The 18,073-nt window shown below is 44.8% G+C and overlaps 1 protein-coding gene across 3 annotated transcripts in view; it reads left to right on the top strand.

The window, feature by feature from the left end:
* The window catches only part of FNIP2 (folliculin interacting protein 2), a 112,668-nt gene that overhangs the window by 14,590 nt on the left and 80,005 nt on the right, over positions 1–18,073 (top strand). For 2 of the 3 annotated variants that reach the window (XM_004708740.2, XM_030887169.2), the window contains exons 2-3: positions 10,815–10,944; positions 15,976–16,128. In XM_004708740.2, the coding sequence (XP_004708797.1) occupies positions 10,815–10,944; positions 15,976–16,128 (283 nt within the window). Of the gene's footprint in view, positions 1–10,814; positions 10,945–15,975; positions 16,129–16,855; positions 16,931–18,073 lie in introns of those variants that run through there. The other variant, XM_045295737.1, reaches the window with a different exon arrangement.

Below are 18,073 nucleotides of genomic sequence, written 5' to 3'. Positions count from 1 at the left end.
AAAACAAACAAAACAAAGCAAGAAAAAAAATCCCCAATAGATACTTTCAGGTCTGTCTGCTACCCTTTTGTATGTTTTCCGATTAAGTCTGATGAGGTGCCAAGCCCTGTCCCCCAAGTGAGAAGTCTACTTTCATGATTCCTTGGGGACTTAGTTACTTTGCTCCCCTTGCTGCCCTTGTGCACTCCCATTGCATTTCACCCTGCTGTGCATGGGGCAGACAGGACACACTTTCCGCACATTGTCTCCTGTGCTGTCCCCCATAGGGCTATGGGCCAGTGAGGGGACATAGTATCTCATGGTGGGGCAGGCCTTACAGTCCTCTGTGCATTGTTTGATCGGAACAGGGATGTTGTCCCCAAGACTCGGTGGGTCATGATGAGGTCTACTCTCTGTCTTTCTCACTCCTAGTTTGCTCCCGTGTGGTCTGGACAGACCTGCCTCTCTCCCTGGGTTATGTCTTTAGTGTTGACCTCTGTATTGCCTTCTTTTGATGAGAGGGTCAACATAGCTTGGCTTGGGCCTGGCCCCGTCCTCTCTGTTAGTTCACTGCTCCATGCCACTGTATTGCCCTCAAGTCTTGGTGCTCTAGAATAGGATCTGGTTTTGAGATCTACTGTATGTACACCCTGTGGACACCAGCTTCAAACCTCCGAGGGATCGAATGCCTTGGCAGTGACCAAAGCGGAGAACATTTCCCTGGTGGTGCATGGAGTCTGTGACCTGCATCTGGAAAACTACCCCATCTCTCAACCAGGGCCAAATGAGCTGCTGCTGAAGAGGCACTCCGTTGCCATTTGAGGCTCAAATGTCCACTCTTGGCAGCATGGTCTGTTGAATCAGGGATTTCATTTGAGAAAGCCAGTGGTGCTGGGGCACAAAACTTCAGGAACACTCTTCAAAGTGGGATTCTTAGTAAAGCACCTGAAACCAAGTGACTATTTTGCTATTGATCCTGGTGTTCCCTGAGAAACTGATGCATTCTGCAAGATTGGCCGGTACAATCTGTCCCCAACCATCTTCTGAATCACGCCCCCTGATGACAGAAACCTCTGTCAATTCTATAAGCACAAAGCAAACTTCTGCTCTAAGCTTCCTGACAAGGTCACCTTTGAGGAAGGAACCCTGGCTGAGCCACTTTCTGTAGGGATCCATGCCTGCCGTCGAGCTGGAGTCACCCTGGGCCACAAGGTCTCTGTGTGTGGAGTCGGGCCAAGGCAATGGCAGCAGCTCAAGTGGTGGTGACTGATCTGTCTGCCTCTTGGTTGGCCAAAGCCCCGGAAGTCGGGGCGGATTTTATCCGCCATGTCTCCAAGGGGAGAGCTCCTAGGAAATTGCCAGGAAAGTGGAAGGCCTGCTGGGGTACCAGCCGGAGGTCAGCGTTGAGTGTAGAAGACAGAAGCTGCCATCCAGGCTGGCATCTATGCAACACGTTTGGGAGGTACTGTGGTGCTCAAGGGTTTGGACCCCAGGATGACGACTGTGCCCCTGGTGCGCACAGCCATTCGAGAAGTAGACACCAAGGGCATGTTTTGAGACTGCAACATGTGGCCGATGGCAATTTCCATGCTTGCATCCAAGTCCGTGTTCGGCTCTTAGTCTCCCATTGGGATTGAAAATCATGCTCAAGTGTGACCCCAGTGACCAGAATCCCTGATGTTAATTGGGCTCTGCCCTCATCCTCACACTGTCAGCTTTAGGGGGCAGGGGTGGGTGGTTTTGATATAGAAGTTTCTTTCGAATGATAAAAGGATGGCGACATAGGTATAAATGTGCTTGATACAGTGGATGAATGGATTGGTATAAGAGCTGTATAACCCCCTAATAAAATGATTTATTTAAGAAAAAGAGAGTTCTGTCATTTAGAGAGCTGTTTCCATTAGGAAGCATGTTCATCATAGAGTACATCTGTGTGGGTTAAGGAATGTTTTTATTGTTAGGTGCTTTTGAGTTGGTTCTGACAGTGACTCTATGCCCAATGGAACGAAACACTGCCTATCTGGTCCTGTGCCAGCCTCACAATATGTTTGAGCCCATTGTTGCAGCTACTCTCTCAACCTAACTCATTGAGACTCTTCCTCTTTTATGCTAACCTTCTACTTTACCAAGTCGGAAGACTTTCCAGGACAGCTCTCTCCTGATAACATATCCAAAGTGTGTCAGACTGAGCCTCGCCATCCGCGACTCTAAGAAGCATTCTGGCTGTCCTTCCAAGACCGATAGGTTTGTTCCTCTGGAAGTTCATGATACTTTGAATGTTCTTTTCCAGCATCATAAGTGAAAAGCATTGATTCTTCATCTTCCTTATATTATGTCCAATATCCACATGCATACGGGTTATTGAAAATACCAGTACTTGGACCAGTGTAGTATTAAGTTAAATGTGAGGGAAGGTGAGGGGCCAGCCCCCACCCGCTGCTACTACCCACAGGTTCAGTAAGCACAATTGTACGATTGAGATATATAAGTATTATATTAAAGTCATCGAGAGCATGAGAGATACAATAATAATGCAGTCAGACACATTACATGGTAGCATTGCTCACCTCAGCCCAGCTTGGTGGTCCACGTGGAGAGGGGGGCAAGGGAAGGAGGGCAAGGGAACAAGGAGGAGAGGAGAGGGGGTGGAGAGGGAAATGACCAGGGAGAGAGCAGTTAGAAAGAGAGAGAGAGAGAGAGAGAGAGAGAGAGAGAGAGAGAGAGAGAGAGGTCTATATTGCTGACCCACGCCTATACACCTCTTGGGGGTTTCTGGGTCTCCATAGGAACCATTATCTGTAGGGTGAAAACTCTGTCTGCAGGAGCCTGTCCATTGTCCCCAGAGGCAGGGAGCAGGCCCACCCCTGTGGCGGGATGAGACAGCAGTCTGGCAACTGATTGCCTTCAGGGGGGAAATGCCTGCTCATCTGACCTCCCCCCACAGACCAGGAACATTTTAATCCTCAAAATGACATCCTTGCTCTTCAACACTTCAAAGGGTAAGCAATACCATGAAGTAATTTAGATGATTTTTCATCTATTCTAAATGACTCTACATACTTAGTAGATAATTTGGAGTCACAGAGGCTTTCTACTCTTCTAAAGATTGATAGTCTCGAAAACACACAGGAGCAGTTTTGCCCTGCCCTTTAGGGTCACTATGAGTCAGAATTAACGCCATGGCACTGAGCGTTTTTGCATTTTAGTGTGAGAGTTGAACTGATGAGACCTTGGTGGGTAATTTTAGCTCTAGCGGATTATAGAGGACAAACCATTGGGCTAATTGGTGAAGGACTGTGATTAGGATCAGTATTGCTTACTTTGGACATAGGAGGAGGGTCCACACGCTGGAGAAGGACTTGAGCGCCGTAGGAGACACTCGGTGAAATGGGCTGATGATAGTGGCTGCAGCAAGGGGCTCGAATCACCAAGACTGAGGATGGCGCTGGGCCAGGCATGTTCATTCTGTTACATGTTAGTTTGCTATGAGTTGGGGCCAACTTGATGGCATCTAACCATAAACAGAGCCCAGGCATTTTGATATGCATGACTCTCTCTGGGTGCCAAGGTGGCCCCAAGAGTCAGGGGGTCTAAAGCCTGGTGTCTTTGAGTGTACATGGAAACTTTACATCTTTTCAGTATTTTACTTGCTATCACCTCAAACTCAAAAAAGGAGTATTTTTTTCTTTTTCTCTCTTCTGTAGGTCAGCATCCAAACCTCAGACCACACTGTGACTCATAATGTTACCACTGTGTAAATACTGTGTAAATGCATTACACAAAGCCTACTGTGATTTCCCCTTGTGACTCTCACGGATGCTTATAGCACTCTTTCAGTGGAGGAGAGGTGGTGGGTAGAGAACAAGGTCGGGGTCACAACCTATTTACACCTGAATTTCTTACTGACATGTTTGTCAGAGATTAGTCTTAGGAAAATGTTGGAGATCTGCTTTTGGCTTTCCTTCTGACATGGTAGTCAATAAATTGACTGATAGTCTCTATCCCATAATTTCCAATCTTTAAAATCTCAGACAAAGATACTTGGAATTTACCTGCACGGATGATGTGAGACCCTTTACCCCCACAGCCATCAAGTCATTTCTGACACCTGTCAACCCAAATAGGACAGAGTAGAACTGCCCCGTGGGGTTTCAAGGCCATAAGTCTTGACAGAAACAAACTGCTAAATCTTCCTCCCACAAAGCCACTGATGGCTTCAAATCCCTGACCTTTTAGCAGCACACTTATCTACTGCACTACTATGGCTCAGACTATCACCTGTCATCCACTTTGGATGAATATTCATAAGTTTAGTGAGTGGAATAGTGTGCTCAATTCAGGGGTTTTGATTTTGTCCCAAGCCCTCGAGAAGGTGTTCCATATATATGGTATATGAATCCTTCTAAAATAATAATACAAAAACTAATCTGAAACATCCGGCCTTAGGAATTCAGTGAATTTTTCTTTGATCGGTGAATTATGCTTTGCAATGATTAAAAAAAGATTACTTGCATACTTGTCCTTTTGTGCGACAGCCTGTGATGTAGAACAGACATTGAGTAAGGGTTTTCTCAGACGCCTCTGGATTGAAAGTACAGGGCAAGACTCAGGTGCTGCATGGACCCCAGTGACCACTAACCTGTGTCCACACCCTTTGTGACTTGTGCCCACTCTTCACCCCAATATGTGGACTTGATTTCATCACCTGTTAGGTTTCTTATAAGACATTTATCTCTGTACTTGTAACAGTATATTTTATTTGTTTTTATGCCAATCTTCCAACATCAGGCTCTAAGCATATTGAGGACTGGATATAATAGTTCACTCCGATGGTTCCTGGTATACTTCATGGTGTCTGGGTCATGCCAGGCGATCAAATGGGTGGGGAAGGAAGAAATGCAGGGGTTGGGGGGGGGGGCAGGTACGTAACTCAGAACTATCTATACAGTGCCCTTTCCATTTCATCTCATAGCTCATTCTAGGGATTTATTCTTCAATTCAACTCAGCCCACACCAACATTGAGTATGAATCTCTTAGGATAAGGTAACTCAACACTTTCCACTCAACTGCCATTGAGTCAATGCTGACTATTAGCTTGCCCCTTGATGGTTTCCGAGACTGTAACTGTTTGTGGGAATAGAAAGCCAAGTCTTTCTCTTGAGGAGCTGCTGCAGATTTCGAACTGCCGACCATGTGGATTGCAGCCCAACATATAACCGCTGTACCACCAGTAACAGTTAATTAAAATAGTTTTTAAAAATAGTATCGTTAGTTTATGTATCAAACCTTCTGAAGGGCATTATAATTTCAAAGCACTTTTTACTATACTCTTGACCACTGGACACCAATTTAGTGGTGGACTTTTCTACAGTTTTTCTGAAGTTATACCAGGCAGCTTCTCTGGCCTTATAAAAAATAAGGGAACAAAGCAAGTCACGTAATCTTTAAAATACTATTTCCTTAGCTGTCTTCCTGAAATTAATAGCTGAGCAGAGAATAAGTGAATTGCAAATTATTACTGCCAGCTATTTGCATAATTCTCTTGAAATAGCAAGTTACTGGTCAGGGAATAATGTATGTTACTTGCTGACAGAGTGAGAACTCTGATTGCTACCTCAAGCATAATTTCTCGATTTCCTCTACCCCCATCCCTCCTTTATTTTCAGGCATAGTCATTCAGACCTCCTCATGCAAATATTCTGGTAAGTTTTTTTTTTTTTACTAAGAAGGAAGATTAACAGAAAAAAGACCAGTGTGTAACTACAAGTGGTTGGGAGAGTATCATCATAAGTATAAGTTTCATCATAAATATTGTAAGCTTCATAGGAACAGGGGCTAAGGTTTGTGCACTAGCTTGCAGTAAGAACTTGTTTAAATGGGTAGTATTTGCCAGTTTGGGATGCGTTTATTATTGTTGGTTTTGTTTTGTTTTGTTCACAGTTTACCTTTGCATGGGCCATTTAGCTTTTCTTGTCATACCTGACTCTCAAAGCATTCACAATCTTGAGTCACAAGACTGTTCTTTAAACTTTTATTCTTTTTTTAAAAATCGTTTTATTAGGGCCTCATACAACTTTTAACACAGTCCATACATACATCAGTTGTGTAAAGCACATTTGTACATTCATTGCCCTCATCATTTTCAAAACATTTGCTCTCCACCTAAGCCCCTGGCATCAGTTCCTCATTTTTCCCCTCCCTCCTCCCTCCCCCCTCCCTCATGAACCCTTGATAATTTATGAATTATTATTTTGTCATATCTTGCCCTGTCCGACGTCTCCCTTCACCCACTTTTCTGTTGTCTATCCCCAGGGAGGGAGGAGGTCACATGTAGATCCTTGTAATCGGTGCCCCCCTTTTCAACCCACCCTCCCCCAACCCTCCCTGTCTCGCCACCCACACCACTGGTCATGCAAGGATCATCCACCCTGGATTCCCTGTGTTTCCAGTTCCTATCTGTACCAGTGTACATCATCTGGTCTAGCCAGACTTGTAAGCTAGAATTGGGATCCTGATAGTGGGGGAGGAGGAAGCATTTAGGAACTAGAGGAAAGTTGTATTTTTCATCATTGCTACATCACACCCTGACTTGCTTATCTCCTCCCCGAGACCATTCTGTAAGGGGATGTCCAGTGGCCTACAAATAGGCTTTGGGTCTCCACTCCGCACTCCCCCCCCGCCCCCCTCATTCCCTATGATATGATTTTTTTGTTCTGATGATGTCTGATACCTGATCCCTTTGACAGCTCGTGGTCACACAGGCTGGTGTGCTTCTTCCATGTGGGCTTTGTTGCTTCTGAGCTAGATGGCCACTTGTTTACCTTCAAGCCTTTAAGATCCCAAGTGCTGTATCTTTTGATAGCCGGGCACCATCAGCCCTTTAAACTTTTCTTGTGAACTATGGTTTGACAATGTGAGGCTGCTTGCTTGTGTGAGAGTAAGAGGGAAGGATATGTTCCAAATACGCTTACCTTCAATGAGGGCATACTCTTGTCTCTTCTAACCTGATACCTGTGGAAGCTCTAGGGAAGAATCAAATGCCAACACTACAACTGGTCTTGGAACAGATTATGCACCTGCTGTTTTCTCTCTCTCATTCGGTTCCTTCTGAAAACCTGAGGAATGTATTTGCCCCGAAAAAGATCTCAACCCGCTTGAGTTACCGCCTTAAAACATAGGCCAGGTCATGCCATTTACCCTCAAGGATTTAGAGCAGTGGTTCTCAACTTTCCTAATGCCACGACCCTTTAATACAGTTCCTCATGTTGTGGTGACCCCCCAACCATAAAATTATTTTTGGTCCTACTTCATAACTATAATTTTGCTATTGTTATGAATCAGTCTACCCCTGTGAAAGTGCCATTTGACCCCCAAAGGGGTCGCGACCCACAGGTTGAGAACCACTGATTTAGAGCCACATGCTGTTGCTTGTAGAACACAAAATATATTCCCTGACATTTCCAGCCTTATTTCCTATGCAGTTCTTCTCCAGTGGTGGACATATTCCAACCACTGATTTGATGTTTGTGGTTTCTGTTGTGCTGTTAGCCTGGAATGGCTGTGTCCCTTGTTCTTCCTGTGTCTCATCATTGCCGTGCTTCATGACTTCACTGATTCAAATGTCACTGCTTCTAAAAAGGTTTTGTTTCCTCTCCTGCATTCTCTCTTCTCCCGCGGCCTCTTGCTTTCAAGATCCACACAATCAGCTCTTCCTTTAGATTTTGAATTCCTTTAGAGCAGGGACTATACATTCCATATTAATTTTCTTGCTAACGCCACGCTCTACCCCTCCAAAAGGGTCCTATGCACCCAAACCAAAGCCATTGCCAGCCAGTCAATTCTGACTTGTAGCTACTTTATAGGGAAAAGCAGAACCTGCCCCTTCGTTTCTGGAGCTGTAAATCTGCAGAACCCCTCCTCTTTCTCTAAAGGAGCAACTGGTGGCATTGGACCTAGCTGCCCAACTTGTAGCCCACTGCACCACCAGGGGCGCCTTCATCTCACAGTTCAACTCACTCCCATCGATTCAATGTTGACTCAGCAACCCCCAGTGGTTTCCGAGATTAACTGTTTGTGGGAGTAGAAAGTCCAGTCTTTCTCCCAAGGAGCGCTGGTGGTTTTGAACTGCTGACCAGGCAGATCGCAGGCCAATGCATAACCACTACACCACCAGGGCTCCTCATCTCATACTTAGTAGGTTTTTAATATTAAATGAGTTTTTCAGCTTGCTCATAAATTCGGAGCGACATTAAACTTAAAATTGTGGAATGGTGGGGCACAAGAAATATTGTGTAAAAACTAGTTTGTTGAATTCATTTATTGTACTTAAAAGACTTACATGCTCCTGGTAAGATATTCAAGTAGTAGAAGGGAAGCAGATATTCTCTGATCCCGATTTCATCTCTCTAGAAGTAATTGTTTGTTAATAGTCGTTGTAAACTCTTCCAGTCTTTTTTATATGCATGTTATAAAATAAAAACAAGGTACTTAATAAACTTTTGAATTGAGGGTTCTATCTTTTTTTGAAGAGAATTTCATTTTCTTCACTTAGAATCATTTGAATTATTGCGTGCTGTATATGAGGGAAATAATTTTGACTTTGTTTTCCACCTTTAATGGGTAGTTCCAGAAATAAAGGCTGGTTGCAGTTCTAATCCCAGCACACCATGGTATCGTGGAATTTTCGAAATGGAAAGGCATTTATCCAAGCGTTTTGTTTAAATTTTACTGAAAAGGGGGAGATAGACAAAACATCTTACTTCCTTGTCATCTTGCTTTGGTTGTAAAGCAAATAAATAAGACTGTGCTTCAACAAAAGCAAAGAAAATGCGGTCATTTATTAAAGTGAATGTCTTTGAAAGAGTCTGATATTTCAAGGCAGAAGCCTGAGGCTTATATTTCATCTGAATCATACCGAGTTGCCCACAATGAATCGTTGGGAATGGTGGTTAGTGCTCTTAGAATCTCCACAATCAGCTGGTTCAATGTGGAAGTGAGCACGAATCTGGACAGAATATACACAATGTGTGATTCCTGTTGACTGTGTGCTGGGGATTCCTCACAGGTGGTCTGATTTTCCCAATGGGCTCTGCAGGTGCTGCTCAGGGAAGCAGAGCTGAGATTTGACCCCAGGCCTATCTCATTCTGACCTTTACTCTCTCCCCTTTGTCTACCCCTCTTTCCTTCACCAAATTCTCACCTGTAAGTCCCTCTATGAGGACCAGTGGGGGGCAAATTGTCAGACATGCTGCTGTTATAGCAAAACCACATTTACCTGGAAGAAGAACAGAGGTAACCGAGGTTCCCAAACTTGGCCGATCATTGGAATCACCGGGGGATTTGGTAAACCTATAGCTTTCCTCCTGTGGAGATGATGATTCATGAGGTTTCAAATAGAGCCCCGGGAGCTGTCGTTTCAGCAGATTTCCAGGTGATTCTAATGGTCAGCCACGTTTGAGAACTTAGGGCCTCATACTTTGTAAAATATTTTTATTTTGTAAAATACTTTTAAAGTGTTTGAATAAGATAGCGGAACAATCTGGCATACTTATAGCCATTATTTCTACTTTTTAATTGAAAAATAAAATGAGATATTTAGGAAGCTGTGGTAGTCAATCATTACTAAATTTTAGCTCATTTAGTAGAAAGCCCTCCCTCAGCTTAATTGAGTCAGTGTTAATCCCCCAAATAAAGAATGAATCACTTGCTTTGTATATTACAATACTATAAAGTTGGCCCTCTGCCAAACATGATTTCCGTTGCCAGTCTTTCCGGATAACATACCCAACGAACGTGAACCACAGTCTTACTTAGCCTAAGTAGCATCCTGGTTTTTTGCTTCCTCTATGACTGGTTTATTTGTTCTTTTAGCTGTCTGTGGTATATTTGAGATTGTGTTCCACCACAGTTGAAACGCATCGATTCGTAGCTCAATAATCCCTACTAGACGGTGAATTTCTTGAAAATAGGCCTTAAGTCTCTTGGGTTAATTGCTGAAAGCCTTTCATCTACCACGGTGCCTGGAATCCAGACACTCGGAGAAGAGTGTCTGGATTGGCGTTGAAAATGCCCATAGTAATGTATTTTCAACAGTTACCCTTTCTGCAGTTCCTGCCATTTCTCCCACCTAGGTCCGACCCTGCTTAACTTCTGAGATCAGATGAGATCGTGCACGTTCAGGGTGGTATGACGGTAGACCCCCACCATTTCTTAGTCAAGAACAAGTCTGCGTTTTCTTCCAAGGGACTTTATCCCAGTAGTTTTTGGTTTGCTTAGGATTGTGCATGCTTCCTGTATTGCTGGTGGTTTTTGTGAGCAAGTCAGGTGCTGTACAACGCTGTGCTTGGATTTCAAAACGTCTGTATTAGAGGCAGCCATAATAGAGGACACGGAATAAGCTTTAGGATGATGCGTATCCCTTTCTGTTTGCCCAGAGCACGGGTGGGTGAGATGAAGAAAAGGCTCTACTGACTTCCTCCACGTACTTCCCTGCCCTGTGGGGCAGCTGTGCCAGAGCCCAACCATCCAGGTTTATTCTCTCCGGCTGCTTTCTTTGCCCCAACCAGCTTCAAAGGGAGGCTTTTTCTTTCCAAAGCTTTATTATTTCAAGCAGTCTCCCCAACTTTGACTGTGCCATAGCTGCCAGTGTTTTTCCGGCACTTGGGAATCCCCAGACATGGATTTGCACAGACTCTTCACTGACTGAGGGACGTCACAGACTTGCTCCCCACACTGTGGCCTTATGCTGGCTGCACAGGGACACCGACGGCGAAGCGTAGCCACTCGAGATACCCCGAGTTTTGTGTATAACTTCTCTGTCCTTTCTAACCCACAGCTGGTCGTGTTCGGAATTGGACCTGAGTGAAATTCGCCTGATCGTTTATCAGGACTGCGAAAGGCGAGGCAGACAAGTCTTGTTTGACTCTAAGGCTGTTCACGAGGTTGAAGAGGAGGGAGCAGCTCAGGTATGAAATGTGGACTTGCTGTTATCTTTTATGTTTGTACCTTTAAATGTGCTCCCTGGTCCACCGTGCACTAATTCACAGTCTTCTCCCTGAGCTCCCCGGTGCTTTGCCGGTTCAGGAGGCTCCTGCCCCAGGCCCTGTGCTGTTGATCAGCGTTGGTAAAGTAGGTAGCAAGCCAGGGGTGAGCAGTCAACCACATGCACAAGGTGAATTTACAGGTGTGAGGCAATCTAGTAAGATGGTGATGCCACGTGTGACGTGCAATAGGGAAATGGAGAACTCTAAAATCCATAAGGAGTTACTAACAGGAAGTACAGGTAATATGAAGGGCTTCAAACGTTTGTGGTAAAATGACATGAAAAGAAAATGGAACTTCTCCACGAACTTTTTGAAGCCCCCTTTTATGTTTTCAATAGACGTAAATGGAGAGTGTATAAACCAAACCCACTGCCGGTGAGTCCACTGTGACGCACTCACAGTAGCTCTGGGCCAGTAGAACCACTCCATGGGGTTTTGAAGGCCACACATCTCCTTAGAAGCAGATTTCCCTGTTTTGTCCTGTGGAGAAGCTGCTAGGTGTGGATACTGTTGAGCAGTCCAGCATTTAATGAGCGGCACCCTGGTTGAGACGAAATGAAATCGCTTTCTTTACTGTAGGGCTATATGATGGTAAGATGCGTTGTTAGCGAGTGTTTCTGAAACCTAACTGGTCGAGGCTTTCGTCTGTTTGCTTTTCTTTGTGGCGCACAGAAGAGGTGGACTTGGGGGCAGGTGTCGTGTGGGTGGGTGCTGGCGACTGTAGCAGGAGGCCAGACCAGCTCTCGACCCCATGGAGGCAGAATAGGAAAGGTAAAGGCACATGTGTCAACGGGGAGTGGCCGAGCCTGCTGGACTGGTGTCTTCTGGACAGCAGTCCATTCAGTGACCCAGTGCCTGGCAAATAAATTCTGTAAAACTCTTCTCTGTAAGGTTTTCTGTGGCCAATTTTGGGAAGTGAGGCCTTTCTTTCAAGGCACCTCTGGTGGACTTGAACATCCAGCCTTTTGTTTTGCAGCTGAGTACATTAACTGTTCTACTCAGGGACTGTGGCATCAACCTTGGTAATCCTACATTGTCACCAAGTTTAAAAAAAAAAATCTCTGGGTACTGACTATTGTCATGTTCATTAACTTGCCACTTCTCCTTACCAAGATCTGCCTGAGGTGGGTGGGGAATGGTTTGCAATTAGCTGGTAACCTGTAAAGGTTGATGGTTCCTAACTCACCCAATAGCACTGCTAAAGAAATGCCTGCTCATTAGAAAACCCCAAACAAACAGATAAAAAGGACATATTGTTGAGAAGAGGGATGTTGGAGAACAGACCCAAAACCCATCTGTAGACAATGGGACACACCCTCACATTAGGGTGACAAGGAGGGATGAGTCAACCAGGGTGCAGTATAGCACCGATGAAACACACCATATTCCTCTGGTTCCTCGAAGTGTCCTCATGCCCACTGTCATGACCCCAGTCCTGCCTTTCACTGCGGGCTAGGCTGGAGCATGTGCACAGGCACAGATAAGAACTCAGCGCACTGGGAATCCAGATCAGATAAATCCCTCAGGAATAGAAGTGGGAGTAGGATACCTGGAGGGTAATGGGAAGGTGGGGGTAGGAGGGAGGAACGGGGAATAGGTAGAAATGATCGGCATATAACCTCACCCCTACCCGCCCCCCCCCCAGGAGTACAAACAACAGAATCCATTGGAGAAGGGAGACAGCGGTCGGTGGAAGATAAGAAAATACAAATAATTTATAATTTTTCAAGGGGTCACGAGGGTGGGAGGGAAACAAGAAGAGCTGATACCAACAGCTCAAATAGACAACAGAAAAGTGGGTGAAGGAAGACGTCGCACAGGGCGAGATATGACAAAATAATAATTTATAAATTATCAAGGGCCCATGAGGGAGGGGGGAGCGGAAAAAAATGAGGACCTGATGCCGGGGGCTTAAGTGGAGAGCAAGTGTTTTGAGAATGACGAGAGCAATGAATGTACAAATGTGCTTTACACAATTGATGTATGTATGTGTGGATTGTGATGAGTTGTATGATCCCCTAATTAAAAAAAATTACCACATTGGGAAAACAAATAAGTAAATGTTTAGGAAATAATGATGGCAACATGTACAAATATACATGATACAGTTGATATATGGATTGTTATAAGAGTTGTAAGAGCCCCCAATAAAATGGTTTGAAAAGAAAGTAAGTCCTGGTGATCTGCGCCCATGCAGATTACAGCCAAGAACATCCTATGGGGGCAGTTCTCCTCTGACACGGAGGTTACCATCAATGGAGGCGTCTCAGCAGCAGCACGTGTGAGTTGTGTTGGTTTTATACTCACCACATTCTGTCGGTGTGTGGACCTGTAATGTGGACAGTTGGTATCACATTCGTTGTCTCATCTGGGCCACGGGCCTGTTTTCCTGCCTTTGAGAAGGATCATTCCTGCAGGAAGAAAGTGCTTGGTTCAAGGCCGTTTTCCTGGGTGGATTCCACAGAGCTCTAAGGTGGAATTCTGCCAGTTAGCTAATCATTACAGTAGTTGCTGGGCTTGTAAGGCAGGTGGGGATTGGAGACCAGAATCTCTCAGGTGATTCGCAGCAAGCTTTAATGGAAGCGGTGTGTGAACATTACCCGTCGTTTGGTGGACAGGAGCTACTTTCCCCATGATTTCCCACATGGTTTCCCCTTTCTCTGAAAGACTAGCATAGGTGGTTTAGTTGAACACCCACATCTCATCACCAGGATTTCCTAATGATGTGTTGCCAGAGATGAACGGGAAGAATTCTCACCAGTTTTCAGAAGAAGTGGGAACCTTAGTATGACAGCTGAAATAACCCAGCGTCTGCAGCATAGGTTTGTTGAGAAGGGGCTCATGTAGTCAGAAAGGTGGCATCTGTTCAGGGAAGTGGTCACTTTGCCCAAGGCTACAAAGACTGTACAGTGAGTGCGCTAGTCACTCACTGTATCAGACACTGCCTCCAATTAGACTCTTAAGTAGGTTGCACGCCAACCCAAAGCTCTAGCAGTCTGGAAGGCACAGTGCAGTTCGTGTCATTTGGGGACTACCAGCCATTTTGTAGAAGAGAGATGATGCTTTCTACTCCTGCAAAGAGTTAGTTTCAGGAACCCATGGGCCACAGGGAAATTATAACCCTGTCTTTAGGGCTGCATCGGGTCAAAAACGACTCGATGGCAATGTTTGGGGTTTGGAGTTGGATCTCTGAGGGTCTGGATCATGGCTTTCAGAAAACCAAACTCACTGCCATCGAGTCCATGTGGACTCATAGCAGCCATATGGGACAGGGTAGACCTGCCCTCTGCGTTTCCAAGACAGTAACCCTACCTGCCCCCCCACCTCCAAGTTCCAGTATATATATTTATATTTATTTCCCAAATTGCAAATTGTCTTGCATTTTCATTGTGTTTTTTGGGGAGTTTGGTTTTATTTTTTGACCTTTAGATGCGGTTTTTGTTTTTTTTTAAATTTATTATTAACTGGGAATTAATACAGGGATCCTATCATTCCATAGACAGTAACTCTTTACAGGAGTAGAAAACCCTCTTTCTCCCGTGAAGCAACAGGTGGTTTTGAATTTTGGACCTTGTGGCTAGCAGCCCAATGTGTAACCACTAAGCCACAGGGCTCTGAACTAGGATTATGACTTAAGTAAAACCAAAACAGTCTCATTGCTCTCTAGTGGATTACCATAGTTCTCAAGAGTACAAATCTTTATGGAAACAGACTGCCAGATCTTTCTCCCACAGCACAGCCGATGGATTTGATCCAGCGACATTTTGATTAGCACCAAGTGCTTTAACTGCTGTGCTACCAGGGCAGAATCTGAAGAGGGTGTTGCTGGGGAGTCGGGTGCAGGGTGCGGGAATAGCCATGCTTGGCTTTGATGTCATTGTTGCTAGTGATTGTTGTGACCCCACACGTTCTATTTAGTGCTTTCCTTACACTCTGCTCATGTGCACCCTGTCCCCTTGGCAAATAGTTCTATCATGAGAGTGTGTCCAGCACATGACTGCAGGTTTCTGCATTGGACTACCCGTGTACTGGCACTCTGGAGATCAGATAACTGCAGCCAGTCACAGCCACGCCACTCCCAGCAAAAGCTGCACAGAAGAGAAGAAGGGAGATTGGCATACAACAATCTCGAGTACAGTGGGGCTTCCAAAATTTCAGGAGAAATGGAATCAAAGAGAATGGAAAATTTCCAGGAACTTTTGGCAGCCCGCTCGTAGAAGGTACAGGATGCTTCTGTAGGGAGTATGTGTGTTTTGTGAGGGAGCAGATCGTAATTAACAAAGGTTTATCTTTACACCTTTACACAGTCTTCCTTGTGGTGTAATGCAAATGCCACTCATAAAAATGAGCACTGAACTCTTACTTAGGGACCGCAGACAATCCTGTATCATCTCTGGCCTTTAAAGACCTGTTGGCATCACACGTCAGTCCCCAGTAGCTCCCATTCAGGGGCTTGGCCACTTCACTTTTCATAAGCTCAGGCTTCCTGGTTGTCCTTCCTATACCAGCTCTGGATGAGTCCTAGAGGAGGCCTGCCACCAGAAGCAGCAAGCCACGCCTCTCCAAGTGAATATTTTGCTTTCTTAGTTCAATTTGCTCGTTAAAAATTTGAATTGATGTCTTTCTCCACTTCCATTCCACAGATTCTGACTCTAAAAGTTCTGATCACCAAAACAGATTAGATCTTGTAGAACCCTTGAAAGTATGAGTTGACATGTAAATAATAGTTGCCTATTTTTAAGAAACATAAAGGATTAATATCTTTTGTCTAGTGCCCTTCTTCAGCATTGCTCCCACAATTACCTTGTTTTCTGCCGTCATTAGCAAGGGAGGAAGAACTTCTGGCTTTTTAATCAGCCTGGACACCGTTTCTTTAAAAAGGAATGCCTCATGAGGAATGTGTTGATGAAGCTGATGTACTTAGCAGTGCTTCCTGCTTGTCCCTCTACCCAGAACCCGGAGGATGTCCCTGTTACGAGGCCAGCCAGGTCCTGTCAGGGAAGCAGCAGTGTGAGCAGCAGCAGCAGCAGCAGCAGCAGCCTGTCTTTCCACAGTTCTTCCGGGGGATCTTTACCACATGCTAAGGAGCAGCTCCCAAAGTATCAGGTAAAACTGCCCTTTCAATAGGAAAACCCAGGGCTTGACGTCATTTATGATCATTTCTTCACAGGGGCTAATGTCTTCTTGGGGTTCCACTAAAGCAGTGGTTCTCACCTTCCTAATGCCGTGACCCTTTAGTACAGTTCCTCATGTTGTGGTGACCCCCAACCATAAAATTATTTCCGTTGCTACTTCATAACTAATTTTGCTGCTGTTATGAATTGTAATGTAAGTATATGATAATACAGGATGTATTTTCATTGTTACAAATTGAACATAAAGCATAATGATTAATTACAAAAACAATATGTAATTACATATTGTGAAATATTTATTTGTAATTACAAATAATTTAAATTTTGTCTTGAAGCATGGTATAAAATGGGTAACGGTCTTAATATAGCAACAGTAAACTACATTGCTAACATTTTGCGACAGTATGTGTAAAAAGCCAACTTCAATGCGAGGGTTGAGATAGCTTCTTTCTCACCAGATCAGCATATCTGCGTGTGGCGGACCTGCCTGGAGGCTGAAGGAGGAGTGGTGTCTCGGGTTCCTAAGACCATCGGAAATAAGTGTTTTCCGATGGTCTTAGGCGGCCCCTGTGAAAGTGTCATTCGACCCCCAAAGGCTTCACAACCCACAGGTTGAGAACCGCTGTGCTACAGGAACATGAGAACAAGTGCTGGAGGAGTATACTTTTAAATGTTTCACGCCAGTGCTACTTTTACACGTGGTGCTTTTCACAATGAAAAGAATAATCACCCAAAGGTGATTCAACATAACACTTACTGATGTGGAGTGAAACGTGAGTCCCCCCAAAATATGTGTTGTAAACCCTAAGCTCTATGTCTGAAGCAATAGTCCCATGTGGGACCTCAGTGTCTTTGCTATGTTCCTGAGACAGGATGAGCAGTGGGTGTATCTTGGGTCAGTCTCTTTGGAGATAAAATGGGATGAAACAAGCGAGCAAATAGAAGGGAGGAGAAGCCAAAAATAAAAAACCAACTCACTGCCATCATTGCTGACTCAGAGCGATCCCCTGAGGGTTTCCCAGACTGTAACTCTTGACAGGAGTAGAAAGCCCACCTGTGGACCGTGCGTACCGCAGTCCAACTCGTCACCACTGTATCCCTGGGGCGCCTTAGAAGAGAGGAGAGATGGGGTAAAGTAGATGCCCAGACACCAGATCTCTAAGAAACCAGGGCAGAAGTTGAAGGGATACAGACCTTTCTGCAGAAGCAGCAGAGAGAGAAAGCCTTGCCTTGTAGCAGGTACCCCGAAATCCGACTCTCAAACTGTGAGAGTACATTTCTGCGTGGTCACTCCTTATGCGTATGCCGTTTCCATTGAGGTAGCGTGAGATAACCAAGGCACTTACTGACTGAAAGCAAATTGCTGCAAAGAAGTAAATTGGACCATTTGGTTTCCTTGTGATCACAGTCAGAAGAATAAGTCTTTTTCCAGTTCTGTTATAAGCATGCCCAACAGTTCTGGGCCTGCATATAGGCATACTAAGAAAGTAGAACTTGGTGTCAGCTTCTCATTTTCCCCCTCCCTCTGCAACCCTCCCTCATGAGCCCTTGATAATTTATAAATTATTATTATTTTTTCCTGTCTTACACTGACTGGTCTCCCTTCACACACTCTTTTGTTGTCTATCTGCCTGGGCGGGGGTTATAGGTAGATCATTGTGATCGGTACCTCCTTTCCGCCCCCACCTTCCCCTTCCCGTCCTGGTAAGGCTGCTCTCATTATTGGCCCTGAGGGGTTTATCTGTCCTGGATTCCCTGTGTTTCCAGCTCTTATCTGTACGTGTGTACATCCTCCGGTCTAGCCGGATTTGTAAAGTAGAATTGGGGTCATGATAGTGGTGGTGAGGAAGCATTAAAGAACTAGGGGAAAGTTGTATGTTTCTTTTTTTTTTTTTGAAAGAAATGAATCATTTTTA

This window comes from Echinops telfairi, unplaced genomic scaffold (assembly GCF_000313985.2).
Source record: "Echinops telfairi isolate 266 unplaced genomic scaffold, ASM31398v2 ScPeMD7_5868;HRSCAF=6743_0, whole genome shotgun sequence".
Classification (NCBI taxonomy): Eukaryota; Metazoa; Chordata; class Mammalia; order Afrosoricida; family Tenrecidae; genus Echinops; species Echinops telfairi.
The sequence above is the reverse complement of the archived record's forward strand: the minus strand, read 5'-3'. Positions and strand labels throughout refer to the sequence as shown.